Raw genomic sequence first — 26,757 nt, 5'->3', positions numbered from 1 at the left:
TCTACGATTTGTATGAGTAGTGGTTTGCTCTCATGGGGGAAATGAGGCTTCGAGACCCGAATCAGCGGTGAGATTTGTATCATCCAACTGCTGCCAGGTTTAAACCATCCTTCCTGCTTATCCATTGAAAATGGTAGCTTTTAGCTAATCAAACATAGTATGTTGGTAAGGCCAGGGGACTCTGACCAGGGCTGCAGATCTCAAGCTCGCTCACACACACACACACACACACACACACCATGTATTCCCAGGATTGCGGGAACTCTCCATTTCCATGGACACAACCCTGCCCTTTACCCAGCCCTAACCTTACCTATAAAACAACAATAAAACACTTTTGGCTATTTTAGTTTTTTTTATCCCATCCACATGCTATGTAGTGACAGTCACAGACTCGTTGTCAATTGTCCTCACGCACAGGAGAGGCCAACATGTGACTTAGAACAGGGATATCGGCAAAGGAGTAACCACCCACTCGACACGTGAATAGGCAAGCAATGCCCTGAAGGCACCAGAGAAAATGTCCTTTCCCACTAATGGAAGGACCGTAACCTGTTAGATTGCACTTGGCAGCCTTTAAACCCTGTAATCCGGGATGCCTGGATTCGATTAAGCCCGACTCATTATCAGCAAGCATTAATTCCTTTTCGTTTTACACAAACGGTTGTTAGCCATGCAAACACCATTCAAATAAGACATTCTTTTTAATAGTGTCATTAAAATTCAGGCCAGGAAAGAGTGGGGGGCACACCTCCCCGCATAAACTGTTTATGAAAATATCGACCCCTTTTAAAACTAATTACACAAGGCAGCATCATCTTAGGTGCATCCACAGTAAGTGTACTCACCAGCCCGATGGCTTTCATCAGTTAGAAAGCAGAAAACGCGCAAAAGCTTTTCCTCACATCCAGCGGCACCTTCGCCCTGCTTCCGATATCGTACTTCATATCATTTCCAAATTCCATGCATTGCATAATTTCCAAAATCTTCTCCCAAATGACCATGCAGTTAGAAAAACCACAGCATCATTGTGCAAACTGGACCAAACTTTGAGGAAAACCTGCCTTAAATGTCATGAAATCCACAAAACAGAGGAACATAGTACGGGGGAAGCACACGCAGAGTTCCCATCCACATCTTTATTTTCAAACATGGTCACATTTCTACATACTGTGTTACATTGTTATTTTAACTAAACTGTTAGATTAGAAATGAATCAGGTTGAATTCTTAACATTCCATACGTAACATTTCTGCACTACGACAAGTAAGACCCTCAAACACACTGCGGCGCGTTTCAGGACTTTGCGTTTTCGGTTAGGAGGGAATGCGAAGGTTAAGCACCAGAAACTTGAGAAGTTCATTCTACCAAATTAAAATTTCAAAAATGTTGAAATAAATGTCTATTTGCACTGCATTCTACATAATTCTACACGTAGAACACTCCCAGTAACTAGTTCAACACTTCAGCGCACCCTCCCTAACCACGCACATTAACCAGTCATTTATACTCTGTAGCCACTAGGGGGCGGTCGTGTTTAAAATCCCATTGATACGCACTACATACCGTAGACACTCAAACGTTCCATAAGTAGAAACATGTACTTGCAGTTTAAAGAGCCCATGAATAAAAGATACTGAGAACAGGCCAAATTGTACTTTAGTACTTTTAAACTTGATTTATTTTATGACTGAAACCACCAAACAAAGGAAAAAAGTGTATGGATGACCATACTGTGTGAGTGTTGGAGGCTTCAGGGTACTTAAGATGTTTAAGCATGCCATCTCCAAGGGGCGATCATCTTCGACAGAGCTGCTTCTTGAAGGCTTTCAGGGACTTGGCCATCATAGGTGCAACCCCTAAGAGGGGGATTAAAGCATGAATAATTACTGCCTTTTATTACCGCCTATAAGCAACACATGTCACAGCAAGGAAAAAGCACAGCAAATCAAAGAAAACACCCCCCCCCCCAGTCATGCCACTCGGTCTACAGTCAGATCTGAAGCGGAATTACATCGTGATTTGAAGCCACATAATTCACACTCTCATAGGTAATGTGATCATTTGCTAGAGACCCAGTCATGGTAACATAACCATCTTCCTTTGTAATTAAAGGAGATAAGACACAGATTTTGTTCTCCCAACACCAACATGGAACTGCTGAAGCCTGCAGTTTAAAGAGCCACCACCCACCCACCCACACGCACGGCAGGTTTCAGGATCCTATACTGGGTGCTGTCACTCAGGCTGGGCAGACTGGCCGCTGCAGCAGAGTCACATCTCTCTTGGCACCGTTCAGCTCAGCCCAGTAAAGAGCACTGAGGCTGGCACCAGGGACGGAAACCCTACACCACCCCCATGACCACAGGTGTCAGTGGCAGCCTGTAATCTCACCACTTCCAGTTTTATTTAACCAACCCGATAACCACCGTGGCTCATTTGGAGGAGATTCCAAGTATCCGACTGAACCCAATCTCCACGAAGAGGAACATTAGAATTGAAATAACCAGACGTCAGATGTTAGGCAGATCTGACATCAACACTGGCCCTGACTGAAAGCTCACCGGCCCTCAGGGTGCCCCCTCCCCAGTTACTCAATTCAAAACATCAGCCAATGATACACCTGGCCCTCTATGAATCATGGAGAGAATCATGGCTCCTCGTTCTCCCCCTTAAAAACCCTAGAATCACCCCAGAAGCCCAAAAACCTGGGAAGTGGCAGGGAGCCAGAAAGCGGGACTCTGAGGCCTGGAAATCGCACTGGGGAGTAGAGCATGCTGGCAAAATGCAAATGTAGCCAGGCCAGCAGGGGGCAGCACGCAGCACGTACACTGAATGAGCTCCCCACTCCTCTAACCTGTTACTCGAAAGGCCACATATAGCTAGACATTAAATACCACTGGATAATTAATATAGCAGGTTTATCCTGGAGGACAGAAAAACCTACAGCATTCTGCTTACAGCAGTTTGCACTGAACGCAGGAATGAAGTGAGGGGGAGAAGTTGGGTACCAGTGAAGACTCACGTTTGATTTTCCTGGGGTCCTGACTTTGGCTGGACCCAGGACCAGGGCCGGTGCCGGAGGACCTGCTGGATTCACCAAAGCTTGGCTTGATGCTGCTGAGTGTGGTGTTACGGAGCAGAGTATCAGTGCCTGTAATCAGCCTAGTGAGCCAATCAGAATGGGCAGAGTACCGGTGTTACGGAGCAGAGTATCAGTGCCTGGGGGGGGTAGCTGTACTATACAGCAGGATCCTCTAATCATTGCCAGTAATCACATGTCACAAAAGGGACAGCAGAAGATTACTCAGTGGACATTTGATGAAGATCCATAACTCTCAGTAAAACCAGCTATTCCTACACAGAGCCATAACTCAGATGGCGCAAGATTACAGCCTTTACAAGGAGCAACCACATGCTAGTATTGGGGAGGGTGTACGACTAATGGGGGGCAGGAGTTACAAAGCACAGGCCACAAAAACCCCCTTTCAGTTGTTCAGATGCCATCAAAGCCATCTCTCAGAGCTCTCACCAGCTCTGGCCTCCATTTTATTTATTTTTTACAGTGAGAACAACTTTTACAAACAAATCGCCTAACTTGCTAGCTGGGGGGGGGGTGTCACAAAATCCAAACATGCACAGCGAAGATCTCAAACCAAAGTCTCCTATCCTACCTACATCCTGGTTCCTTATCATCCGATTCAAAACCACAGACAATTAAAAACGTTCAATGACAAAGGAATTTACCAGTCATGCAAAACAATACAAAAGGGTGCTTGCTGCCAGGCGTTGGTGTCCAGCCTAGCTGGCGTTCAGACTGACCTGAGCTTGTCCAGGGCATGGGGCAGTGGGAGAGGTCCTGCTGTTCCATGGATCTCCTGCTGGACCCTCACATTCCTCGGTGGCTTGGCAACAGAGTGAATATATGCCAGCTTGACCTGCCGGCCTGGCGGAAGGAAGAGACCCAACACTGGCAGTGCAAGCTGCAAGCTGATAGATCCAGACCCACAAGCAGATCAAGCCTGCTCTGTCCTGGGATAAACAGGTGGCATCATCGCTTATGCACGACATCATGCATGTTTATACTGTGCAAAAACTAAATATGAGCCACCAAAGGGCAGGATTTCATAGTTTGGAATGATTTAGTGTGGGAGAGTCAGGTTCAAGCTAAAATGCATGCAGCAGACATCAGTATTCTGCATGAATTACCCCAGAATGCATTTCCACACAAAGCAACACCCACATATAAAAAAAACGATCTTGGACCACAATACCATAGATAGGAGGAAATAGCAAGAAGGGAATTCGGAAATGGGACAGTACAGCAAGGTCCTTGATCTTGTTAGACCAGTTGTATCTCTGACCAGCAGGGTCAGCGTTCAGCCAGAGTTGTTTAAATCTATTTATAGGGTCTGGCGACAGATGGCCAGATCTGTGTGAGACAGCACGTGTGTTAGACACGCACCCGTCACACCAAAATTCACACCATTAATGGATCCAGGACAACTGCTGCACATCTCATTGGAGTAACAGACAAAAGCTACACTGCATGAAAGACAGAATACCAGGCTGTCAGTCTGCTGCAAAATCCCCTTACAAATCTGGAATATTTATCAGCTTATTAGTAACACTGGTGCTGTTAGACCTCGAGGGAGGGAGTGAAGGTGACACACCTTTAGGTTTCCCAGAGTGAGCAGAAACTATGCTCTTCGTCAGCCTCTTCAGCTTCCTCTCGCGTTCCTCGGACAGCCGTAGGTACATCTCCCTCCAGGACTCGTACTCCTCCAGCTTCTCATTCCTGAACTCCCTTTGGCAGTGTCGCTCCCACAGGTGATCGGTGACACCGATGTAAACCTAAGCGGACGCGTCACTGATGAGGCACTGCCACAGCTCAGGACGCGTCACTGATGAGGCACTGCCACAGCTCAGGACGCGTCACTGATGAGGCACTGCCACAGCTCAGGACGCGTCACTGATGAGGCACTGCCACAGCTCAGGACGCGTCACTGATGAGGCACTGCCACAGCTCAGGACGCGTCACTGATGAGGCACTGCCACTGCACAGGACGCGTCACTGATGAGGCACTGCCACAGCTCAGGACGCGTCACTGATGAGGCACTGCCACAGCTCAGGACGCGTCACTGATGAGGCACTGCCACAGCTCAGGACGCGTCACTGATGAGGCACTGCCACAGCTCAGGACGCGTCACTGATGAGGCACTGCCACAGCTCAGGACCCAAACATGACCCAAAGGATTTGGCATGGACTGTGTTTTTATACAGAATGTAGACAAAGAAAAGTTCAAATTCATCGAAATAGCCAAAGGTGTGTCAGACCAGAAGCAAATGGCCCCCCGGAGACCCCCTCCAAAAGGCTTCGGGAGCATGGCACTATCCGCAGGCACCCCCCATGCTGGTAATCCTTACCGGGTTGCATCCTTCAATCCGGAGCAGCTGTTCCGGGGTACAGCGCTCCAGTACTGGCTCTAGAATATCAAACGGTACCCCTCCGATCTCATGGAGCACTGGAAGAGATTACACCACCTTACAATCCCACAATGCAGTGGGCCCAGAGGGGTACAGTCTACCCCATTGCTTACGGTCAATGTTGTTTTGCAGCACACGGATGCACTGCTGGTACAGGGTCATCATGGTTGGGAGATAAGCGATCTTGGATCCTGAGTAGACCTGCATCTTTCTGTTGAGCCTCTGACCGGTGAACACTGGAGCGTCTTCGCAGACCCCCGAAACCTCAACCTCCACTAAAAGAGCTCAGATTAACACCAGTGAGTCCTTAAGAAAAGCATTAAAAATATATATACACACAACAATCCCAATCAGACAGGACAGTTTCTGATCCAAGGTTTTGGGGGGAAAAAAAGTAGAAATACTTTAAAATGTGTTGGTTATATTTACATTTCTTCTCAAAGTACGAGAAATTGGACAAATCCTCACACTCCGGAAGAGAAGTCGGCAGGGGCACATTAAGCAAGTCCATTACTGACCCAGTTGATGCCTAAGAGAGAGAAGGTCCTCAATCTCATGAAGACAAAAATATACAGAGGTGCCTTCATTACCACGTTACCTTTTCAGGCGGCTCCGTCTCACAGTCGGACTCCTTGACTGAAGTTGCGCTTTTGCTCTGACTTGCTTTGAGTTTCTTGACAGTCTTGTCATTGCAAGGCTTCTTCTTTCTCTTTGGCATCTTCAAACTGTAGTTGAGGCACGATTCGAAAGACGGGGTGGGCGTCTCTAACCCCTCATCACTCCGCCTGTCATTGTCTGGAACCTTCTCTTGTCCCTTTGTGGCCTTTATTTTGTTGTCAATTGGCCCTGCAGCATCTTCATTGTTCTTGCCACATCCCCAATTCTTGCTTTTACTATAATCCAAAGATTTTGGTTTGACTTTGTCTAGTTGTTTGCCCCTGGGAGGGATCTTGAGTTCTTTAGTTCTTCCCCCCTGAGAAGAGGTTCTCTTCTCGTCTTGTTCAGACCTGTACTTATGGGCGTGAGGTTTGTCACTAAACCGTTCAGTGGATCGGTTTTCTTTGACAGACAGATCTTTGGTGCTGGACTCAAGCTTGTTTGAGGAACCTGATTTGTTAGCATTAGAATCATCCTTTGGTTCCTGTCTGGAGACCCGCTGCTCTTTTTTGAAGCTTTGATTTGACTTCCTGCAGTTAGAGACTGAATTTCTCTGCTGGCCTTTATCAAAGTGGCACATTTTCTGAGGTAAACCCTCACCTTCTACAGCCTCTTTGCTAATCTTCTCATTCTTAATCTTCTCTTTCCCACAGCCGTGATTATCCTGGTTGTTGCTGAGTAAAAACAGTGTTAGACATTTTATTCGTCAAACTCTAGCATTAAAAACATTACCATATCACCCAAGACACTGTACCTGGTGGATTCCTTTGGAACCAACTTCTTCCACTCGTTAACTAATGTCTTAGCCACTTCTCCAGCATCGCCATGCTTCCGGAGAGAATTGACAGTTTTTCCTATCCCAGTTTCCTTGCAACAGGGTTAACAATGAATGACGGTTCTCTGAGAAATGCATAGCAATTATATAGACAAGGCGGGGGGCCAACTTACTGCAAGGATGTCCAGGGTGACGTCCAATTCCTGAAGCTTCTTCAGAGCCTTCATGACCTAAGGAAATACACGAGCTCATGAAGAACCACCCTGCTTTCACTGCGGTGTGACACCCAGCCCATGGTTAAGGCTGCAGCCTTGGGGAGCCGTCAGAGAAACAATAACTACCGCTGACATTTGGCCTCTTACAATACACAGAGCAGTAATCCTACTGGGGGGGTTTCACAGCTTGGGAACAGTGCTTAACGTTGCAAAACTGAAAACAGGCAGGAGTGATAATAATGAGACCTTTCAGAAACATTCACAGGAGCGCCAAATATGGCTGGTCCTGAGGAAGGGGGAATGGCTGAGCTTGCAGGGAGATTGTGGCGCTATCTATGGGAATACCCCCCTTACTACTCTCTATAAATGGGCAGCCCTAATGGCAGCAGCTACTGCTGCCGTAAAAAGAATTAGCTGACCTCACTGGCTAACCGTTATAACAGCAGGGCCAGCCTCGACCATCCCAGCACACAACCACACTGACATCAGATTTCACCAGCATGGGGGGGTTCACCTTACAAAGAAGCCCTCCCCCGACGGACTGCAACTCAGGTCCCTACGCTTCTGCTGGAGCTCAGCAGCTCTGCGGTTCTCTGAAGCACAGGCTACGTTACCTGGAGAGCTAACAGCACCGTGCGCTTCTTCAACTAGCGATCTTACGTACAAAGCATGTGCCGCGTTTAACTAGCGTTTGCACGAAACGCACATTCACATACTAGTGAAGGCCTCCAGTACGCAGGGTGGCTTTCATCAAGGTTTCGGGTGGTTTACTAGATGGTTTTGGCGTCATCGACAAAATTTGAGTCGCTCAATGAACCCGGCAAATAAACTCCCCTAATCTCATTAACAACCCATCCACCTGCCCGGATCGCTACGCTTTGCACACTAGATCAAAGACTAACCTTTATTACCAGGTCGGTATGAAGAAGACTAGCAGATGAATTTACATTAGCCAAATAAATGAACACATTGTAATCCCCCCTCCCCTCTTAATTAAACCCGAAAACTGAGCAGAAATGACGCAAAGCCTCTCTGTGTAGTTTCGTAAAGCGGCTGCATTGGCGGCCCCTACGCTGGGAAATATCATACCGTCTTCATCTCAGAAGACTCTTTTAACTTAAGCTTTAACCGCAAAACTTTCTTCAAGGTGTCAGTCGCAGCCATAGCTGCAGCCGCCGCGGACGCCTCACCTGCGATGCGGGGCCGGGGCTCTTTGGTCGGCGTTTTATAAGAGCCGTGGAGCGCCACCTTCCCGTTAGAGTGAAACTGAAATTCCCGGCGGATTCCCTTCATGGCTTAGCGACAACTGGAGACGTTTTAACCGTATAAACTATTTAATTTCATAATTTGCTCAAAGAAAAAAAACACGAGTTGATGCGCATTGGACGGGGACTCTACATTAAAGCATTCGGCTGTTCAAATGGGACAAAATGCAAGAAAACTAGTAACCACAATGATTTTAACCACATTAAATGATGATGTTGTACCACCGCTTTAGATATAATAATATATTGCTAACAACAACAACAACAATAATAATAATAATTATTATTATTATTATTATTATTATTGTTGTTATTATTATTAAGATAGGGGGCATTAGTGGTTATAGTATTATACTAATAAGCCCCCGAGGCAGATAACGAATGTGACCCAGTACTCACTGCGCAATCTGATCTGGGTTCACACACCCAGAGGAGGAGTTAAGACCGGTCAGGTCTGCGGGGTCCGGCCGTTCCGTCTTTCTCTCTCCCACCCACCGTGGCTTTGAGTTGCAAGTCATCTCATCTCCTGGTTTTCGTGTCCACTTTCGGTAAGTTGTGCACCATTTTGAAGTCTCATGAAGTTTGACCCATACATTGCTATTGTATTTTCGGTCGAGAAAGCAATGCACCGGTATTAGAAATAACGGAAAAAAAACAGGAAATTTCCAGATTAGTTTTTATTCATTGAAATATCATATTTGGATCACGTGGAATGAATCCTTTAGCGTTGCGTGCGCGACATAGCTATTGTACTTGTTTTACATATAATATCTCAGCTGAGGTCAGCTAGACTCATGCTTTCCTGAAACACACATGGAAGTAAACTCGCCTTCTGCCTGCTCATTAAGACCTATGGAATCAAACTGTGAAATTGGTCAATATATCGTGTAATTGCGCTCATGTTAAAGACACATGTAGATCACAATGTTTTTCATTTTATTTATTTATTTAGCAGGCTGAGTCTTTAAAAGAGCGACATGGCGACTTATCGTGTGTTTCTATTCTGGGACGTTGCGCTGATAAATTGTGACAGATGCGAGTAGAGAGAGGAACGTCGAGAGCGGCTCGGTCACACTGGGCGTTAAAACAATCATTTTATTCCTTAAATATGTGATATGTTCACAGCAGTTGAAATAATCATATTATCCAAATATCATGCACTATATATGTTGGGCGGGTACTATTCTAAATTGTGTATTAAACGATATGACATTTTGTCTTAAATTAGTATTGGACACATTTTCAACTAATTTCTTGGTGACTTGCAGCTTCTTCGGTATCTTTAACTGCATTCTCCATTTTGCTCTTGCATTGGACTGTCCAGAAGAATTAACACCAGCAAACCCTCTTGCAGATCTTGGCTGTGACCCCTCACTGCAGTCATGGCCCCCAAAAAGAACAAGGCCACAAAGAAGACCAAAGCAGACATCAATGAGATGTCCATGCTGGTAGATGATGGAGCCGTCAATAAAATGAACGGCCTCAACGCTCTTCTAGAAGGTGGTAACGGCTTCAGCTGTATCTCCACTGAAGTCACAGACCCAGAGTATGGCCCGAGTCTCCTGGAAGGCCTGAGCACCATGAGGCAAGATAGCTTTCTCTGTGACCTGACTGTTGTCACCAAGTCCAAATCCTTCAGTGTTCACAGAGTCGTAATGGCTTCCTGCAGTGAGTACATACGCAGTGCTCTGAAGAGAGACCCCACAGCCCAGAAAGTGGAGCTCAATGATTTGTCCCCTGTTGGTCTGGCTACCGCCATCACTTATGCATACTCTGGAAAGCTCACCCTATCCCTGTACACAATTGGCAGCACCATCTCGGTGGCCAGCTTCTTGCAGATCCATAGTCTGGTCAAGATGTGCAGCGATTTCCTAATGCAGGAGCTGAGCGTGGAGAACTGCATGTATGTGGCCAACATCGCTGATACATACAATCTGAAGAACACCAAAGAGGCCGTACAGAAGTTCATGCGGAGCAACTTCATTGAGTTCTCTGAGATGGAGCAGTTCCTGAAGCTTACATATGAGCAGATTAGCGACTTCCTCATGGATGACTCTTTGCAGCTGCCCTCCGAGATCACTGCCTTCCAGATCGCAATGAAGTGGCTGGACTTTGACGAGAAGAGGTTGAAGTATGCTGCTGACCTCCTGGCCAACATCCGCTTTGGCATCATCTCAGCCCCGGATCTCGTCAACCACGTTCAGAGCGTGCCTAGGATGATGCAGGACACAGAGTGCCACCGGCTGCTCGTCGATGCCATGAATTACCACCTGCTCCCCTACCAGCAGAACATCCTGCAGTCGAGAAGAACCAAGGTCCGAGGGGGACAGCGGGTCCTACTCACGGTGGGCGGGAGACCGGCTCTGACCGAGAAGTCCCTCAGCAAAGATGTCCTCTACAGGGATGCTGACAATATCTGGAACAGGCTGACAGAGATGCCCGCCAAGAGCTTCAACCAGTGCGTGGCTGTGCTGGATGGCTTCCTGTACGTGGCAGGAGGGGAGGACCAGAACGACGCCAGAAACCAAGCCAAGCATGCCGTCAGCAACTTCTGCAGGTGAGCCTGGGATGTATCAGGCGGGCTGGGCATTGCACACATCATGACCTTTAGTTGAGTTAGTAGGAACTAATCTGTACCTAGTACCTTTCAGAGTGTGTCTGCATAAAGTTCCTCTCCTGTCCCGCAGGTATGATCCCCGGTTTAACACGTGGATCCACCTCAGCAGCATGATTCAGAAGCGCACCCACTTCAGCTTGAACACCTTCAACGGGCTCCTTTTTGCTGTTGGCGGGCGCAACGGCGAAGGCGCGCAGACCTCCATCGAGTGCTACGTGCCGTCCTCCAACCAGTGGCAAATGAAGGCCCCCATGGAGGTGGCCAGGTGCTGCCATGCCAGCACCGTGATTGACGGCAAGATCCTGGTGACGGGGGGCTACATCAGCAACGCCTACTCCCGCGCGGTGTGCTCCTACGACCCCTCCACGGATTCATGGCAGGACAAGAGCAGCCTGAGCACACCCCGGGGCTGGCACTGTGCAGCCACCATAGCTGACCGTGCCTATGTCATCGGGGGCAGCCAGCTGGGGGGGCGCGGTGAGAGGGTGGATGTGCTGGCGGTAGAGTGCTACAACCCTCATAGCGGCCAGTGGAGCTACGTGGCACCCCTGCACACCGGCGTCAGCACGGCTGGGGTTGCAACGCTCGCCGATCGGATCTACCTCTTGGGTGGCTGGAATGAGGTGGAGAAGAAGTACAAAAAGTGTGTGCAGGTGTACAACCCCGATCTGAACGAGTGGACTGAGGACGACGAGCTGCCCGAGGCCACTGTGGGCATCTCCTGCTGCGTCATCACCACACCCACCCGCAAGAGCCGCGAGAGCCGGGCCAGCTCCGTGTCCTCAGCGCCCGTCAGCATATGAAGGCCCAGCAGGTAGGACCGAGTAGATCAGGAGCAGACTGTGGAACAGAACCCACCCAGCCAGTTATTTAATTGAATATGTATTTAAGATCTTTTTTTCCAACTCCACTTACTGAAGACATGTTTCGGTTATATTTAATATTATAATTAGTGTAAAAAGTTTAAATTAAATATTTCTAGAGGTACATAATGTTCACCAACCAACGTTTGCTCTTCAAGGCTGATTTTGATTGAGATTTTCAAGATTATATGCATTTCATGAGTAACACAATTGTTTAAAAGTAGTTTTTGTAACTGAATGTGTCAGGACTTGTTGACACAAAGAACAAGGCACGAGTAAAATGTGTTTTCTTACTTATGGGTTTAAAACACTTAAATGAGTGTTTTTATTCCCCTCTGGGGCCAATTCTGCATTGACATTCTGTCTTTATCTGCCTGATCTCATGACAAAACATGAAGGAGTTGCAATGTGTGCAGTTAAAGTTCATCATTAACATTTATGCTGTAGCTACACCAACCCTTTACAGTCCACAGGGATTCCTCCATCTTTGTAGGCTAGTGGTTTTCACCATGTTGTCGTGAATGACACTCCAGCAGCTCTTTGCATTTTCAGGTTTCTCCAGACTCATGAATAATGTACATGTGACCTCTCTGCAAAACTGGGAATCCTGTGAATCATGAGAGAAGGATGCAAGAGCTGTTATGTTCAGATAATAGAGCTAAAAACTCTATGAGATGCATTTATGTATAGCAGCATAATTATAGTCTATTTTTCTTTTAAATCTGCCACACAACTGTGAGATACTGTAACCAGCTGGAATGAGGCACAGGGAAGGTCACTTAAATCAGCTGAAGAATGCAAGCCTGGGATAAAAGAACAGGCCTCTTACTCCCATGCAGCTTCACTTTCACTTTTTACACAAACCTAAGAAGCAAAAAGAGCAGGCTAATGTTTTTGAGAAGCTGTGCAACAGAGAACAACTGAATTCTACAAAGCTTCAGATTAAAAGTTTGATGAAAATGACAGGAAAATGTGAATGTAGCACTTTGCAGCAGAGGACAGCGTAATGTGGAATCATACGAGTGTGACAGGGGGTGGGGGCTGAATGTGCTGCACTTGTGTGGACTGGGGGGGTTGTTACTGAAGTGAGTAACTAGTGAACCAAGCCGAGAGCCTGGGCTGCCTCAGGGATGCGTGCGTGTTACTTTAACGTGACGCCTAACACCCTCAGACAGTTCATGTTTCAGTGATTTCATGGCTCGAACTGAAAAATGTGAACGTTCCAGCAGGACGTGTAAGACAGAGCTGAGCTGCTGTATGTGATTCTTCCTTGTTTTTATTGTCATTACCGAAATTCCACATTGCACCGTAAATAAAATCAGAATAAACTTTTTTTGTCATATCCTACTTTCTAAGGGTCATGCCTTTCATTAAAAATGCCAGTTAAAACAACGACCTGGAATGACCTTCGCTTTGCTGTTTTCGCTCTTACAATATTTCATTATTGTAGAAGTTCCTCATTGGTGTGTCCTGGGCTGGACTCCAGCCAATCCAACTCTTTTCCATAGGCCTCTAATCACTGAGGTGCAGGAAAGGAACACTGGAGGAAGGGAGTGTGCAGGGGGGGAGGGGGGGGGGGGTGCTGCCATGAACATCGAGGGGGAGACCTATGGAAAAAAAAAAGAATAAATGCTAAAGAATGAACATGTGAAAGTAAAGGAGTACAGGGTGAAAAAATGAAGATTATTAAGACTGGATTAGACTACACAGTGAAAAGTGCTGCTCTGACCAGCCTCATTCCCTTAGCAGGTAGTGGCCGATACTGGATCTAAGCTGATTCTTTAGAGTAGCAACAACAAGTCTGTGGTCAGAATTCACAAACTGGGCACTTCTGTAGACCCTGCAGTTCAGCAGGAGCCTCCAGCATCTGCTCGCATGGATGTAATTGATCTACTTCGCAGCACAACCAGCATTGAAGTACCAAGTCCCAATGATGCGTCTCAAGGAGCTGGAACCAGGATCCAGCGACCCGCAGTCCCTGACCTTTCGCAAAGTCAAGGAACATGAAGCCACTCTCACCCCGGTCTCCAGACCCATAGGGACCGACACAATCCTCACAGGCAGCCCTGTCAGTGCCAGTGGGCGCATTGAAGTCACCCATGACCAGAGAAGTGTTACCTCATGGACACCTATCAACCACCGAGCGAAGCTGCGAGTAAAATATGTTCCTCAGTGAGACATCACTCAGTGTAGTCGGATAATACACTGAGACAACAGACAAGACACCCAAGGAGAGCATTAGCCTGAGTCTCACGATACACTCGCTGACAGGAGTGACATCAGAAACAATTGGGAGGAGCCAATTCACTACAGCAACAGCTACTCCCTGAGTATGGCAGCCATCAGACCCACTCAACCAAAAGTAAGTATACCCACCTACAGAGGTCTCACCACACCCCGGTCTGCAAACCTCAGACAGTGCTGCCACCAAAACGTGGAGTTAGGAAGCCCCCCCACAGTATGACAGGTGGCCATCTTGCCAGAGAGATAAGATGTTCCACATACCTACCCAGATGGGCCGCCTCAAACTGGATATCCAGTACAGCATGGCTGCTTCAGAGAGAGCAGTGCATCCGGAGCAAGCAGGAAATGGTTCATTACTGGGGACATTTTGGTTATGGGGGGGCGTCATGGTGGTGCAGTGGTTAGCACTGTTGCCTCACACCTCTGGGACCCGGGTTCGAGTCTCCGCCTGGGTCACATGTGTGTGGAGTTTGCATGTTCTCCCCATGTCATCGTGGGGTTTCCTCCAGGTACTCCGGTTTCCCCCCACAGTCCAAAAACATGCTGAGGCTAATTGGAGTTGCTAAATTGCCCGTAGGTGTGCGTGTGTGAGTGACTGGTGTGTGAGTGTGCCCTGTGATGGGCTGGCCCCCCATCCTGGATTGTTCCCTGCCTCGTGCCCATTGCTTCCTGGATAGGCCCCAGACCCCCCGCGACCCAGTAGGATAAGCGGTTTGGAAAATGGATGGATGGATTTTGGTTATGTGTACCTTTAAGATGATTAGCAATCACCTAGTCCAGATCCCAGTCAAGAACACCAGGACACAGAAAGAGCACGTGATTAGGGCAGGCTCCTGTCAGATATTCATCCGGACCCATATCTCCGGCACGCGCATAACAACATTCATGGTAAATTAATAAATTCCGTTAAGATGTCCAATTTATATCGCTCCCTTTGTTGACAGTCTAAATTATTAAATTATCATTTCTATAGATCTATTATACTGAGTCGGAATTCTCAGGTAACAAGAGTTTTATAAATCAGATGTACGTAAGACCAAGATCGATACAGATTACCGCTAAAGTAGCCTACTTAAAATTTACAAATAAAAACATAAAGCATCATGAGACAGATAATCTGTAAAACAGTGAAGGGGACGCCACAAATTCATCTGTAAAATGGTGAATGAATTCATCCCGCAAAAATTAGTTTGTATGCAGCATAAATGAATAACATGAAATGCTTATCAATAGGCTTATGTATCAGAACGAATCATAAGGAATAAGGAGAGGCTTGGTGTAATAACTATGAGGGAACGCCCGTATCAACAGGCAGCGTAATTCATTGTTCAAACATTATCTTAAATCCAGATATGTGCTTAGTCATTGTGACTCTAGCAAACTCGGAGAATGAGGAAAAGAAAGTAATATTCCAATATGTAAAATTAATCATGGTATTAGAAGCGAGGTGTTCGCTGTACAGCCTTAGTGAAAATAGCGTTATCTTAAACATTCAAACTCTAATAAGCTGAAAGTGATTTTATGTTTTTTTTTTTTTAATCAGACAATATATGTCAGTACAAACATTTCTACGGCAGAAACGACGCACACAAGTGGAATTCATTTCTGATCCTGGACTGCGCACCTTCTCAGAAAGAAGAAAAGTGAGACCGGCGCGGCTGGGGAGCCTGACAATGCGGGTGTGCAGCTCATCGTTTTCTCATTTCTGAAGAAAAAAAACATTATTGCAAAAAATTATTATAAAAAAATGATTACACTGCTCCCCGCGACCCAGTAGGATAAGCGGTTTGGAAATGGATGGATGGACGTTAAAAGGAAAACAGGTTATTTTATTAGACCTATTTATGTGACAGGTTAGATTGTATCTATTCACCCACCGAATTAACCATTTGTTCAATAAATAACTTATATTCATTAACTTCGAACGTGCGATAAACGAGTGCCTTTTAACTGTGTAACATCTAGGTCTTTACAATAAAGGTCTGTACACTGCTTGCGGTTAGAAAGGGAATACTTAAAATACACATCAGAGCAGTAACACTCGGCTTGCCACGCACGGATATACAAAGACTGCCCCCGCCCCCGCCCCCGCCCCCTTAAGAGAACGGATTTTGCTGAGTCATTTTATGACGTCACCCCGACGGCGTCACGTGATCGCGCCGGCCTCTTAGTGCGAATCCGGGAGGCCGCGTGATTCAGTGCGGCGGTTTCCGGAGGAGGCGCGTTTGTGCGGGTTAAGCTGGGGTTACGCGGGCTACTGAGTCGTTTCAGAGCGTCCCTTATCGACTCCTATTCCACTGCTCCGCCGTAGCTCGGGGTTGTGTCGACGGGGAGGGCGAAGTGCTGGGCTCTGTGCTTTTATCACTGATGCCGATAGGCCTCGGCTTTTCTGATAAAGCCGGTGGGATCGCGGTTACATCTATCCGGCCGGGGAGCGCTGGACTACTGCCTGCTTTTTATTAAACGCAAGTGTCGGATCACAGTAGGCGGCGCTGTCTGAAGCCCCTGGACGGTGAAGGGAGAAGCGCAGTCGCCGGCCGCAGTGCATCCGCGCCATGGGTCTGCTGTCACAGGGTTCCCCGCTGGGCTGGGAGGAGACCCGGCGCTACGCCGACCACATTCGGCAGCACGGCATCATCCAGTTTCTAAACATCTATAACAAGGTGAAGGATCGGCAGAAGGACGTTCTCAAATGGGGAGACGAGGTGAGGACCCCCCCCCCCCCCGGCGTGACACGTGCCTTTTTGCGCTCTCTTTGCTCCAGCTTGTTACAGCGCTAATTTACTGTTTCTGGAGCGCTGCGATGCCCTTCTGGCCCGAGAGGAGATGCGCATTCAGGCACATGGACGGCGTGTCATTTCCGCGGCGCTTTGGATACCGCTAAAATGCCCCCTTTTTGTTAAAGTGACCCGGAGCCCCTGAGGCAAGCTGATGGAGCAAAGATGCGTATGACAGGAGAAGACAAAATGAGCTGGCAGAACCTTTGCGTTTCCATTGATAACTGCACTGGTATGCTTCGTATCCCAGTTCTAGCATTAGTGTGTTTCAACAAAATCAAGCAACATTACTTGCTTTGCCAGGTTTCTTGACGGACGGGTTTTATGTATTATATCAATGTCTATGTGCGCACTTCCCGTTCAGTTGCTGTCTCGCTTACAGTCTGTAGTGATGAATGGACACTGCAGTTTAAAATAAATGCATATGAAGTATTAGTGTTGTTAGTCCATTAATTCTATGCCGTACTTTAAACGGACACGGTACAGTGCTTAATAGTAACGCAAAAGTAAAGCGAAACCTCTCAAACCTAATTTTTCTTCCTCCTATGGGCACTTACCGGCTCCCCGCCGTCCTAATGGATGTCAGGAATGCCGTTGCTTTAGCTTAATCCGTGACTCAGACAGTGCATTGGAGGGTTAAGTTTACACACTTCACGTTAAGTTCTGCGCGACCTCTTTGCGGGTATTCTGGCCTGTGTGGTGTAGGTGTGCCAGAATGTTAATACTGTTTATGTTCCCAAAATTTGTTATTTCTGACTATTTTCTTCAGTTCCAGCTGTTCTGCTTAGATCTCGCATAACGAGCAGTGAAAATCTTCATTTGCTTTACTGTAAAACTTCTTGTCTAACTTCTGTCTCATAACTGTCAACGCATCTGATGTAAGAAACCGGATTTGTTTATCTAAAGAATTTAAACCGCCTCAGGTGCTGGAAATGGTTTTGGATGATATCGCAGCTTTTGTGTAAAGAGATACCAGACGGCATTTGGACTCATCACCACGCACTTTTATCAGCTAAGTTAAATACTTTTCAGGGACACAGACTGAAAGCCCTAAAATGTTTTGCAGTTTGCATGTGGTGACACCGATTATCAGCATGTCTCGCGGGGAGCGGGTTCGGGTCGTCTTAATGCTGTTTTCATTATGAATGAAATAGATGCCACCATTTCAGTATTTCTTATGGGTGGTGTCACTTTGTCTTTTAATATGTTTAAATTATTTTTAGAACCATATTTTAAACATTTTCCTTCGAGGTGGAATACATGCTCGTGACAATGGATGAAGAACAGGAAAAAGTCCGACTCGTGCTGAATGGAGGAGAAGTTCTGGAAACACTCCAGGGCAAGGGAGAGAAGAGCAACCCAAAGTAAGTGCGGCCCTTGGAGGCAGGTCACGGGGGGGGGGGGGGTCTGATGGAGTTCCTCATGCCTTAGCTTCTTGTTTGAGTTCCTCCGGAAGTGTGGACTGGCCTGGGTGGTAGCTTTCAGGCTACAGTTGTTCTTGCTTGAAAATGCCTGACTTGTAATGGCTCCCTGTTGGCTTCAGCCCAGTCTGGCTGCATCCTTGGCGTGTATCTTCCTCTGACCTTGAGTGACTCTCTGTTAGCAAATGGGTTGTGCTGTGTCTCCGCTCTGGCCAGGCTGACGAGCTGCACATGTGGTTCATGGTTTTCTGCTGTATTTCCTGGAGTTCATAGAAAGTCCACTTCTTTCTGTAACTGGGTTTTCACAGTCTTTGGCAGACAGGTGGTAGGTGAATAGGTTTGTGTTTTCAGGTTGGGCACTGACCCATTTCTTTTCCAGGCCCGCGATTCCAACACGGGTATAAGGGCTGGTTTTCTTGTGCGAGTGCAGTGAGGGTGTCTGACCACCTGTCTGCAGTATCACGGCTTTCACCTCCGACTTTCATTTGTTTACCAAACGATCGTTGCCCTGGTCACTGGCACTTAACTGCCCCTGTACTGTTTTCTCTCCCATGTGACACAGCCATCCCACGCTCTGGAGGCCAGAATATGGAAGCTACATGATTGAAGGAACGCCAGGGCAGCCGTATGGTGGGACCATGTCTGAGTTTAACACCGTGGAGAAGAACATGAGCAAGAGGCGGCAGGAGGCATCCTCTGTGCTGCGGGAGAGCGAGACGCTGTGCACCATCACCTCCTTCCCCAGGTGAAAGCTCGCTCCCTTCCTTTGCTTCCATGGCAGTTGTTTGCTTCGGCTCATGCTGATGGAGGAGAAGATGTAAGATCAGAGGGCTCCCAGAGGCCTCAAGAGGACAGGAAAGGCCTCAAACTTCAACTGGATACTGTCGAGTGTCTCATTAGCTCGATAAACTAGTTCTGAAAACTGAGGTTCGTCCATGGTGGCTGTCTCAGTTGATTTCTGGTTTTAAGTAGCCTTAAGGTCACTTTAGGGTGGAGTTACTGCCAGTGGAGAGTGGCTTCTACACAAACAAGCACCCTTTCACGCTCCCCCTCCCTGTCACGTTGCCTAGGAAAACAAGATTCTGTGTTTCTGCTTTACTGTCATGCACCAGAGGACAATAGAGACAAACACTGGGGCCCCTGGGGCTGAATTTGACCCCGTAACCCTGACACTTCTAACTTTATGTTGAACAGCTTTGTGCAGTCTCTATTCGGGCTGGTGATAAAGGAAAGGGGTTTCTGAAGATGCTCTGAGATCGAGGCCCTGTGGGGGAGCTGCAAGGTCTCCGCCTGAATGTATGTCTGTGTTGGACCTTTCAGACTGGGCTGTCCTGGTTTCACCTCGCCAGAATATAGACCCACACCGGTGGAAGAGGGAGTCTCCAAATCTCTGTTTTTCCCTGATGAAGCAATTAACAGACACCCGAGATTCAGGTAGGGGGAGATTCGTTAGCTTAAAAACCCAGCTTGGAGTTGGCGCGAGCACCATCTTGGCTGAGGAGGGGGTGTTCCGGCATTCTCCAGGCTGCGGGGATCTCTCTGACTCTGTGACATTAATCACAAACCAGTACAGTCTCCCTGTTGGTTGTCCAGTCATAGGAGGGTAAAAACTGTTCCCAAAAGAAAGGTCAAGTGCTATGCTGTGTTTTCCAGTTGGCCTCACTTGCCCACATGGCTACGTAACACACAGCGGCAGCTATGGAAAGATGAGTCAGTCAGTCCTGAGGTCAGAGGAGACTATGAGCAGCATCGCGGAGGCTGCCGGAATCATCGGAAACTTCACTGTCGCTCATGAGCGAGCAAAACCGGTTTTACTCATGCGTAGACGTGTAAACAAAAGCCGTGGGTAGGAAACCAACCTGCAAAAGGCTGGCTGTTGGGCTGGGGGACAGTGCTGCAGGCCGTTACTCTGGACTGTTAACTTTACTTTTTACTGTGTTTCCTTAAGAGGTGTCTCACGGCCTTCTCCTGTGCTGCTCCAGACAGCATTTGTGACATTTAAACCTGTTTTATTCTTCAAAAGCCACCAGCACAATTTGCATTTTTGTGTGTTTGCATGGAGACGCTTTGAAAATCAAATGATGTTCTGTTTACTTCCCAGCACCCTGACCAGAAACATCCGCCACAGACGGGGGGAGAAAGTGACCATCAACGTGCCCAGTGAGCGTCCGGCCGCGCCTCGGGGTGCAGTGAGCGTCCGGCCGCGCCTCGGGGTGCAGTGAGCGTCCGGCCGCGCCTCGGCGCTGGGCTCTAGTCCTGCCTGCATCCTTATTTATTTTTAAATGTTATGTTGGAAAAATGCACAGGGGAAGGACTCCAGTTGCGTATCACTCGCTCTGAGTCTTATCTACAGTAAACGGGAACACTGTAGATTCTAAAACAATGTAACAGTCCAAAGGTAAGAGCTGGCAAAGCTGCAGACTCTGCAGCAATAAGCCAGCGACTGAATGCTTGCCAAAGTCATCGCGCCTTTTAAATCCGCCTTTCTTTGAACTCGGCTTGAGTTTTCCCCTCAGATTATTGTTTATATGGGATGAGATTGTTGCGGCCCAGTACATGCACCTTTTTAATGTCTACATGTTCCCACGGTGACTCTGGGAAGTGTGACTGGATTCTGAATGTTGCTGTCTTTTTAGTTTTTAAGGACAAGAACACGCCGTCTCCGTTCGTGGAGGCCTTTCCTGAGGATGACGGCGAGGCAGTACAGGCAGCTCTTCCTGACCACATCTACATGGACGCCATGGGCTTCGGGATGGGTAACTGCTGTCTGCAGGTACGTCCACCGCGGGCGACGCTACACGGCTCTGATGAGACGTTACATTTGTAACAAGGGACCAGATGATCAGCATGGGGGTGGGGGGGTGGGCAGAGGGTACGCCTAACACTTAAGTTTGCTTGCAGGTGACATTCCAGGCCTGTAGCATAAGTGAGGCGAGATACCTGTACGACCAGCTCGCCACCATGTGCCCCATAGTGGTGAGGACAGTTCTCTAACTTCTGATGGTTTGTGTGGTTGGGGAGCATTCTGGCACCTGTATGTCTTCATGGAGGCCTCCATCCACTACAAGCTGAAGGTTCCCCTCTTTTCAGATGGCCTTGAGTGCCGCCTCTCCGTTCTACAGAGGCTTCGTGTCGGACATCGACTGCCGCTGGGGTGTGATCTCCGCTTCTGTGGATGACCGAACGCGTGAGGAAAGGGGCCTGGAGGTAAGCTCTGGTGGTCCAACACAGCCGCTGTCTGTCATGTCTCAGTCATGTCTCAGTCATGTCTCAGTCATGTCTCAGTCATGTCTCAGTCATGTCTCAGTCATGTCTCAGTCATGTCTCAGTCATGTCTCAGTCATGTCTCAGTCATGTCTCAGTCATGTCTCAGTCATGTCTCAGTGTGTGAAGTCTGTGTGTCTGACAGGGGCATGAACATTCCTGTCCTGAGATCCTGAGGATGATATGGAAGATGGGGAAGTTTCTGGTTTAGTATTTATTGTCTTCCTTGCAGCCACTGAAAAACAGCAAATTCCGGATCTTTAAGTCACGATACGATTCGATTGACAGCTACCTTTCCAGCTGTGGCGAGAAATACAATGACATAGAGTTAACGATAGACGAGGAGATCTACAAACTGCTTCTGGATGCAGGTAATGAGCTAAAAGATTTCTTGTGCCTTTCCTGAGCTTTTGTGTTTATCCTGTGTTCTGCTTCCAAGTTGAACACTTGTGGATTTTAAATCTTGGTAAATGGAACCCCCCCCCCTGTCAGGTATCGACAAACTTCTTGCTCAGCACATTGCACACCTCTTCATCCGAGACCCACTCTCCATATTCAAGGAGAAGATTAACCTGGATGACGACAATGAGTCGGATCACTTTGAGGTCTGTGCCTGTTTGCTGCCTTAGTCAGGCCTTCAGATCCTGTGGAAAAAGAACTGTTTGCAAACTACAGAAGTTAGACATTAAGCATGTTTAAGCCAGCTGATCTGACGTTCACCTGTCTGAGGTTAATAATTGGCTTCGGGGTTATTCCAGGCCTATCGCACAATTAAACACTGTGACATCTTTTTGACAGACACTCTCTCTTATTTTTATAGAATATCCAGTCGACCAACTGGCAGACTATGAGGTTCAAACCACCCCCCCCAAACTCCGATATTGGATGGAGAGTGGAATTCCGCCCCATGGAGGTAAGATCAGCCCAGGGTGTCCGCACTGCTGGTGTGCAGCAGTCACCGTGACGACCCAGTGAAGCTGCTGGCCGGGTTGGGTGGAGGTTCTTTTCTTAATTTTTTTGACTTCTCATGTTTTTCTCCTGCCCAGGTCCAGCTGACTGACTTCGAGAATGCCGCCTATGTTGTTTTCATTGTGCTACTGACCAGGGTCATCCTGTCTTACAAAATGAACTTCCTGATCCCCTTGTCGAAGGTAGGAATGACATGTGCTAACATGAGCTCAGGGAAACCCCGCTGTGACGGTCGGGCGCTTAGCTTGTGTTTCCTGTCACATGGTCGCTCTGCTTGGTCCCACCTCAGGTGGACGAGAACATGAAGGTCGCCCAGAAACGGAATGCTGTGCTGGATGGGAAGTTTTACTTCCGGAAGGATATTTTTAAAGGCGAGTCCGATGGGAGTGAATTATCGTTTAGAATAGAATCTGTAGTTCAAGGTTGCTCTTGCATCAATGAGAACCTGGTGATGGTCCAGCATCCTGGACAGGAGGTAGTGTAACATAAAACCTGCGTGGCTGAAGCACTTAGTAACTCAAACATATTTGGTCCGTTTACATAATCGAGCTGCATATTGACTGTTTAAGTGCATGTCACTTTAAAAGATGAGTGTAAACTATGCTTTTACATAAGCTCCCCCCCCCCCCCCCCCCCCAGGCTGCAATGCTGTAGTCGATGGAGCACCAGCCACCCCGAATGGCCTGGAGAACACCGATGACCATGAGGAATACACCCTCATGACAATCGATGAGATCATCAATGGGAAGGTCAGTATCCTGTCACCCCCCCCCCCCCCCCCCCCCCCCATCCCAGCCCCATTCTGGCTGCTGACTAGCCAAAGTGTTCCAATTCCTCTGTTTTTAGGAGGGTGTCTTCCAAGGACTAATTCCCATCCTCAACTGCTACCTGGAGAACATGGAGGTGGATGTAGACACACGCTGCACCATTCTGAATTATCTGAAGCTGATCAAGAAACGAGCCTCAGGTTGGTGGGATTCTTTGAAGTGACACTCGGACTTTCTGCTTTACAACTTGTGTGTTCAGGAGCACCAATGGCATAAATTAAAATGGGGGTGGATTTCATACTGGAGCTTGGCAGTGGTGCAATCTGGGATGCCCTTGTCACAGGAAGCCCCCCCCCCCCCAGCTATAGCTAAGTGTCCTGTATTCCACGCAGGTCAGCTGATGACTATGGCAAAATGGATGCGGGATTTCGTCTCTCAGCACCCGCAGTACAAGCAGGACAGCGTGATCACTGACAAAATCAACTATGACCTCCTCCAGAAGTGTGACCACATTGCCAGTGGACATGAGCACTGCCCTGACCTCCTAGGGGAGCCAGTGAACCGTGGAAAATAAAGGCCATTCTGAGGCTTTAACGAAATTCCCAGATGTTTTTCACTGTTCATATCTCTCTCTCTGCACAAAATGACCAAACCTTCAGCTGAACAGTTAGCAGACAGCGGTCCAATCTGATTAACTTGGTGGGGGAAGAACCCCACCCTAATGGAAGGGCAAGTATGCTGGACCTTAGCTGTACATATCTTTCTCTGTGAAGACTCCACGCTCGCGACGGGCTCCTCGTATGGTCTAACAGGAGTTTACTGTAAATACTGTACTTGTAGAGTGGAAGATGTCATGCCCATTATAAGCCGTATCTAACTCTGAATTTCTGTTTTATGTTTTCTTTTGAATGATACTCCAGTATCCTTAGGAAGTGTTTGCTGTCATGTTTTGCCTTCCTGCTAACATCAAAACCTTTTTAATTAGCATCGTAATGGTACGTTTTTGAAAACTAATCATTCGCCATTTTGAAGGGAGTAAAGGTTTTTGTTTTTTAAATATACATAATCTCCAAGGTGCTTACTGTGCATTTTAGAAATTTTCCCCTTAATACACATCTCCTAAATAACGATTAGCAGGATTTCTAACTAGCAAAGTTCAGCTTTTATATTCTGATATGAATCTTGTCCTTTACTCAAGCAGGTTTCCTTTTATATTTTTGTTTCTGATAAACATGGAATGGAAAGCTGACCTGCCATAATTTGATGTCTGTGAATTTGACGAGCATCCATCTGTCCATCCATCTAATTCGTGTAACTGGTTTGGAGAGCCGGGTCACCGTGGGGTCAAAGCCTATTCCAAGTTAAGAATGTGACTTACCTTTTTCTTCCACTAGAGGGAGCTGGAGAGTACATTTACATTCAGTTCATAGAGTCTGATATGTCATCTATTTTTAAACATTCACTTAAGCAGATTTATAACAAAGCCACAGATTGTTATGAACGCAGGTATTTTTGTGGTATGTAGTGCTGGATCCGTCTGATGCTCATAATAAAGACCAGTGTTCACAGATTATATTCTACCTTTAACATGACTGCCATTCCGTTTTTACATTTTCTGAATGTTCTTTGTGTTTATGCACTATGGCTGCATGATATTGAGAAGTTAAAATACTGTGGTGTGAATTTTCTGCAATATTGTAATATTTATGAAGCAAACGGTTGGGTTCTTTTGGCTATAATTTTGAATCACTATCTACCAATGATGTCCAAGTAAGTTAAGGTTGTGAATATTTATGCCAGCTCATCCCTTGCTTTTACGTCGTTTTGTGTCTATAACTGGGTCTTGTTTGCTTTATTCATCCTCACTTTTTGTTAAATTTGTCAAACGCTCCACACCATCTGTAAATGCAAAAAAAACAGATAAAAATGACTATGATTGGATCAGAGACGGCATTCAAAGCTCAAGCAAAAATATCAGCAGTGAACTTTAGATTTTTGTTTTACAAAAATTAGATAAACTTCAAAAGGCACAATCATTAAAACCGCTTAATTTTCTTTGTTCTCCACTGGGCAAATGTCTTCCTGTTTGACAAGTCATAGTGACAATCTCAAAATACTGCATTGCAAAATAACGATGTTTTGAAGAACATACTGTGTAAGAACTTAGATACTGGCCACATCTAATCTCAGCCCAGCTGACTGTCTTTGTCCATGCAGCGTGAAAACTGCGTGTGTAATATACGATGTCAATATTGATATTGCACAACTCAGCTCGTGCTCAGTAATTTACTCAGTAGTCCCGCATGTCATGTCTTGCATCTATAATTTTCCCAGGAAAGGTGAAAAGCAGAATTGCTCCACCAGTAGGCCTCGTGGAATCGTCCAAAACTTTTCATCTACCCAGTAGTGTCTTGAATGTGAAATTTGCCTTCATTTTTACAAAACATTGATTTCCTTTTATTGTCCCGAAGACCCTCTAATATTCTAAGAAATGCAAGTAAAATGTAAACTAAACATAATGAAGAAAACTACTTTGCCAAAATTATACACAAGGGATGTTGGAAAAACTAAAGAACAACTAACACTGGTACCTTCAAATGATCTGTTAATTATGGTCCCATTACGCCCCTAAATATCGTTGTCATGTTAACACTGTACCATCACCTTAAAGGTTTTGACTGAAAAACCTTCCTTCCCTCTTAACCCTGAAGGGAAAATGCCTAGAATAGGGTCATTCCTCAGCAATATGAGTCTTTTTCAAAAACCCTTTCTGTCTCACCATTCTAATCAATAATCAATCTACAGCCGTGGACGTCACATCACGTCCATGTAACATGCAGACCTCCCCAGCCCTGGCCAGGCTGCAGCATGTGCTTCTCTGCCTGCTTTGCATACATCTTGAATCGTAAACCTGGTGTTCTGACGAGTTGAGCTACCTATAGAGCCTTTCTGCGCATGTGCAGCTCCACAGTTTTGGGGTTAGGGTTAGGGTGAGGGTTTTCTGGGGGTTAGGGTTAGGGTGAGGGTTTTCTGGGGGTTACGGCTATCGATTCGCACTATGGTAGAATAACTCGATAAAAAAGATGCTCAACTGGACAGAACACTGGAGCACCCAGTCGATAAACCATAACTCCAAATTCCCTATAATTACTTCTTAGTCCTGATTGGCCACAAAACACCAACAAACTAAACTCAAGCATATAACGAACACCGTCCTCCCCGTCTATTGGTTCACTTTGTCAGCAAGGTAAAATACACCCATCTTACTAAATTTACCTGAGCATGTTTTGACTGCTGGGCTCCTACTTGAGATATGAATTTAGATATTGATTATTTGACATTGAATCACGGAAATATTTGGTTGGACACAAGGTACTCAAAACAATCTCTTCTTTCCTAAGGCCTAAGACATAACAGACACCCCCCCCCAGCCTA

At 46.8% G+C, this 26,757-nt stretch overlaps 3 protein-coding genes across 10 annotated transcripts; 2 read left to right on the top strand and 1 right to left on the bottom strand.

Annotated features, from left to right (window-relative positions):
• Nucleotides 1-1,119: 1,119 nt before the first annotated feature.
• Nucleotides 1,120-8,883, bottom strand: eloal (elongin A, like). 6 transcript variants are annotated; one of them, XM_049008593.1, is made up of 11 exons: nucleotides 8,800-8,883; nucleotides 7,094-7,150; nucleotides 6,900-7,012; nucleotides 6,087-6,819; nucleotides 5,918-6,017; nucleotides 5,602-5,772; nucleotides 5,429-5,526; nucleotides 4,674-4,854; nucleotides 3,823-3,946; nucleotides 3,026-3,165; nucleotides 1,120-1,859 (listed from the first exon to the last, which is right to left on the bottom strand). In XM_049008593.1, the coding sequence occupies exons 2-11, from the start codon at nucleotides 7,145-7,147 to the stop codon at nucleotides 1,798-1,800; spliced, it is 1,776 nt and encodes a 591-aa protein (XP_048864550.1). In that variant the 5' UTR covers nucleotides 7,148-7,150; nucleotides 8,800-8,883; the 3' UTR covers nucleotides 1,120-1,797. The 6 variants fall into 6 exon arrangements, with proteins under 6 accessions (XP_048864550.1, XP_048864544.1, XP_048864548.1 ...); XM_049008587.1 differs by lacking the exon at nucleotides 8,800-8,883 and adding an exon at nucleotides 8,225-8,320; XM_049008591.1 differs by lacking the exon at nucleotides 8,800-8,883 and adding an exon at nucleotides 8,225-8,320 and having other exon boundaries at nucleotides 3,026-3,120.
• On the top strand, nucleotides 8,823-13,227 carry klhl31 (kelch-like family member 31). 3 transcript variants are annotated; one of them, XM_049008585.1, is made up of 4 exons: nucleotides 8,823-8,948; nucleotides 9,755-10,957; nucleotides 11,088-11,831; nucleotides 12,433-13,227. In XM_049008585.1, exons 2-3 carry the CDS (start codon nucleotides 9,783-9,785, stop codon nucleotides 11,818-11,820), a joined length of 1,908 nt encoding a protein of 635 aa, XP_048864542.1. In that variant the 5' UTR covers nucleotides 8,823-8,948; nucleotides 9,755-9,782; the 3' UTR covers nucleotides 11,821-11,831; nucleotides 12,433-13,227. The 3 variants fall into 3 exon arrangements, with proteins under 3 accessions (XP_048864542.1, XP_048864541.1, XP_048864543.1); XM_049008584.1 differs by having other exon boundaries at nucleotides 11,088-13,227; XM_049008586.1 differs by having other exon boundaries at nucleotides 8,838-8,948; nucleotides 9,725-10,957; nucleotides 11,088-13,227.
• Nucleotides 13,228-16,286: 3,059 nt separating this feature from the next.
• Nucleotides 16,287-24,909, top strand: gclc (glutamate-cysteine ligase, catalytic subunit). Its single transcript, XM_049007303.1, has 16 exons — nucleotides 16,287-16,829; nucleotides 18,153-18,265; nucleotides 18,885-19,067; nucleotides 19,643-19,756; nucleotides 20,424-20,482; nucleotides 20,959-21,095; nucleotides 21,224-21,298; nucleotides 21,413-21,529; nucleotides 21,819-21,957; nucleotides 22,079-22,191; nucleotides 22,407-22,499; nucleotides 22,633-22,737; nucleotides 22,845-22,926; nucleotides 23,195-23,304; nucleotides 23,402-23,522; nucleotides 23,715-24,909. Exons 1-16 carry the CDS (start codon nucleotides 16,680-16,682, stop codon nucleotides 23,894-23,896), a joined length of 1,893 nt encoding a protein of 630 aa, XP_048863260.1. The 5' UTR covers nucleotides 16,287-16,679; the 3' UTR covers nucleotides 23,897-24,909.
• The last annotated feature ends 1,848 nt before the right edge of the window (nucleotides 24,910-26,757 follow it).

This window comes from Brienomyrus brachyistius, chromosome 3, assembly GCF_023856365.1.
Source record: "Brienomyrus brachyistius isolate T26 chromosome 3, BBRACH_0.4, whole genome shotgun sequence".
In the NCBI taxonomy this organism is placed as follows: Eukaryota; Metazoa; Chordata; class Actinopteri; order Osteoglossiformes; family Mormyridae; genus Brienomyrus; species Brienomyrus brachyistius.
Note: the sequence above shows the minus strand (reverse complement) of the source record. Positions and strands in the feature narration are given on the sequence as shown.

What these genes read in the sequence shown, in the direction of transcription:
- klhl31 (XM_049008585.1), top strand. Translation starts at nt 9,783, where the DNA reads ATGGCCCCCAAAAAGAACAAGGCCACAAAGAAGACCAAAGCAGACATC. An exon ending in GCCGTCAGCAACTTCTGCAG is followed by an intron (nt 10,958 to 11,087) that starts GTGAGCCTGGGA and finishes CCTGTCCCGCAG; the next exon opens with GTATGATCCCCGGTTTAACA.
- eloal (XM_049008587.1), bottom strand. Translation starts at nt 8,299, where the DNA reads ATGGCTGCGACTGACACCTTGAAGAAAGTTTTGCGGTTAAAGCTTAAG. An exon ending in GTTCCAAAGGAATCCACCAG is followed by an intron (nt 6,820 to 6,899) that starts GTACAGTGTCTT and finishes GTTTTTACTCAG; the next exon opens with CAACAACCAGGATAATCACG. An exon ending in CATGCCCTGGACAAGCTCAG is followed by an intron (nt 3,166 to 3,822) that starts GTCAGTCTGAAC and finishes TTGGCTCACTAG; the next exon opens with GCTGATTACAGGCACTGATA.
- gclc (XM_049007303.1), top strand. Translation starts at nt 16,680, where the DNA reads ATGGGTCTGCTGTCACAGGGTTCCCCGCTGGGCTGGGAGGAGACCCGG. An exon ending in ACCATCACCTCCTTCCCCAG is followed by an intron (nt 19,068 to 19,642) that starts GTGAAAGCTCGC and finishes TGGACCTTTCAG; the next exon opens with ACTGGGCTGTCCTGGTTTCA. An exon ending in GTGAGGAAAGGGGCCTGGAG is followed by an intron (nt 21,530 to 21,818) that starts GTAAGCTCTGGT and finishes TCTTCCTTGCAG; the next exon opens with CCACTGAAAAACAGCAAATT.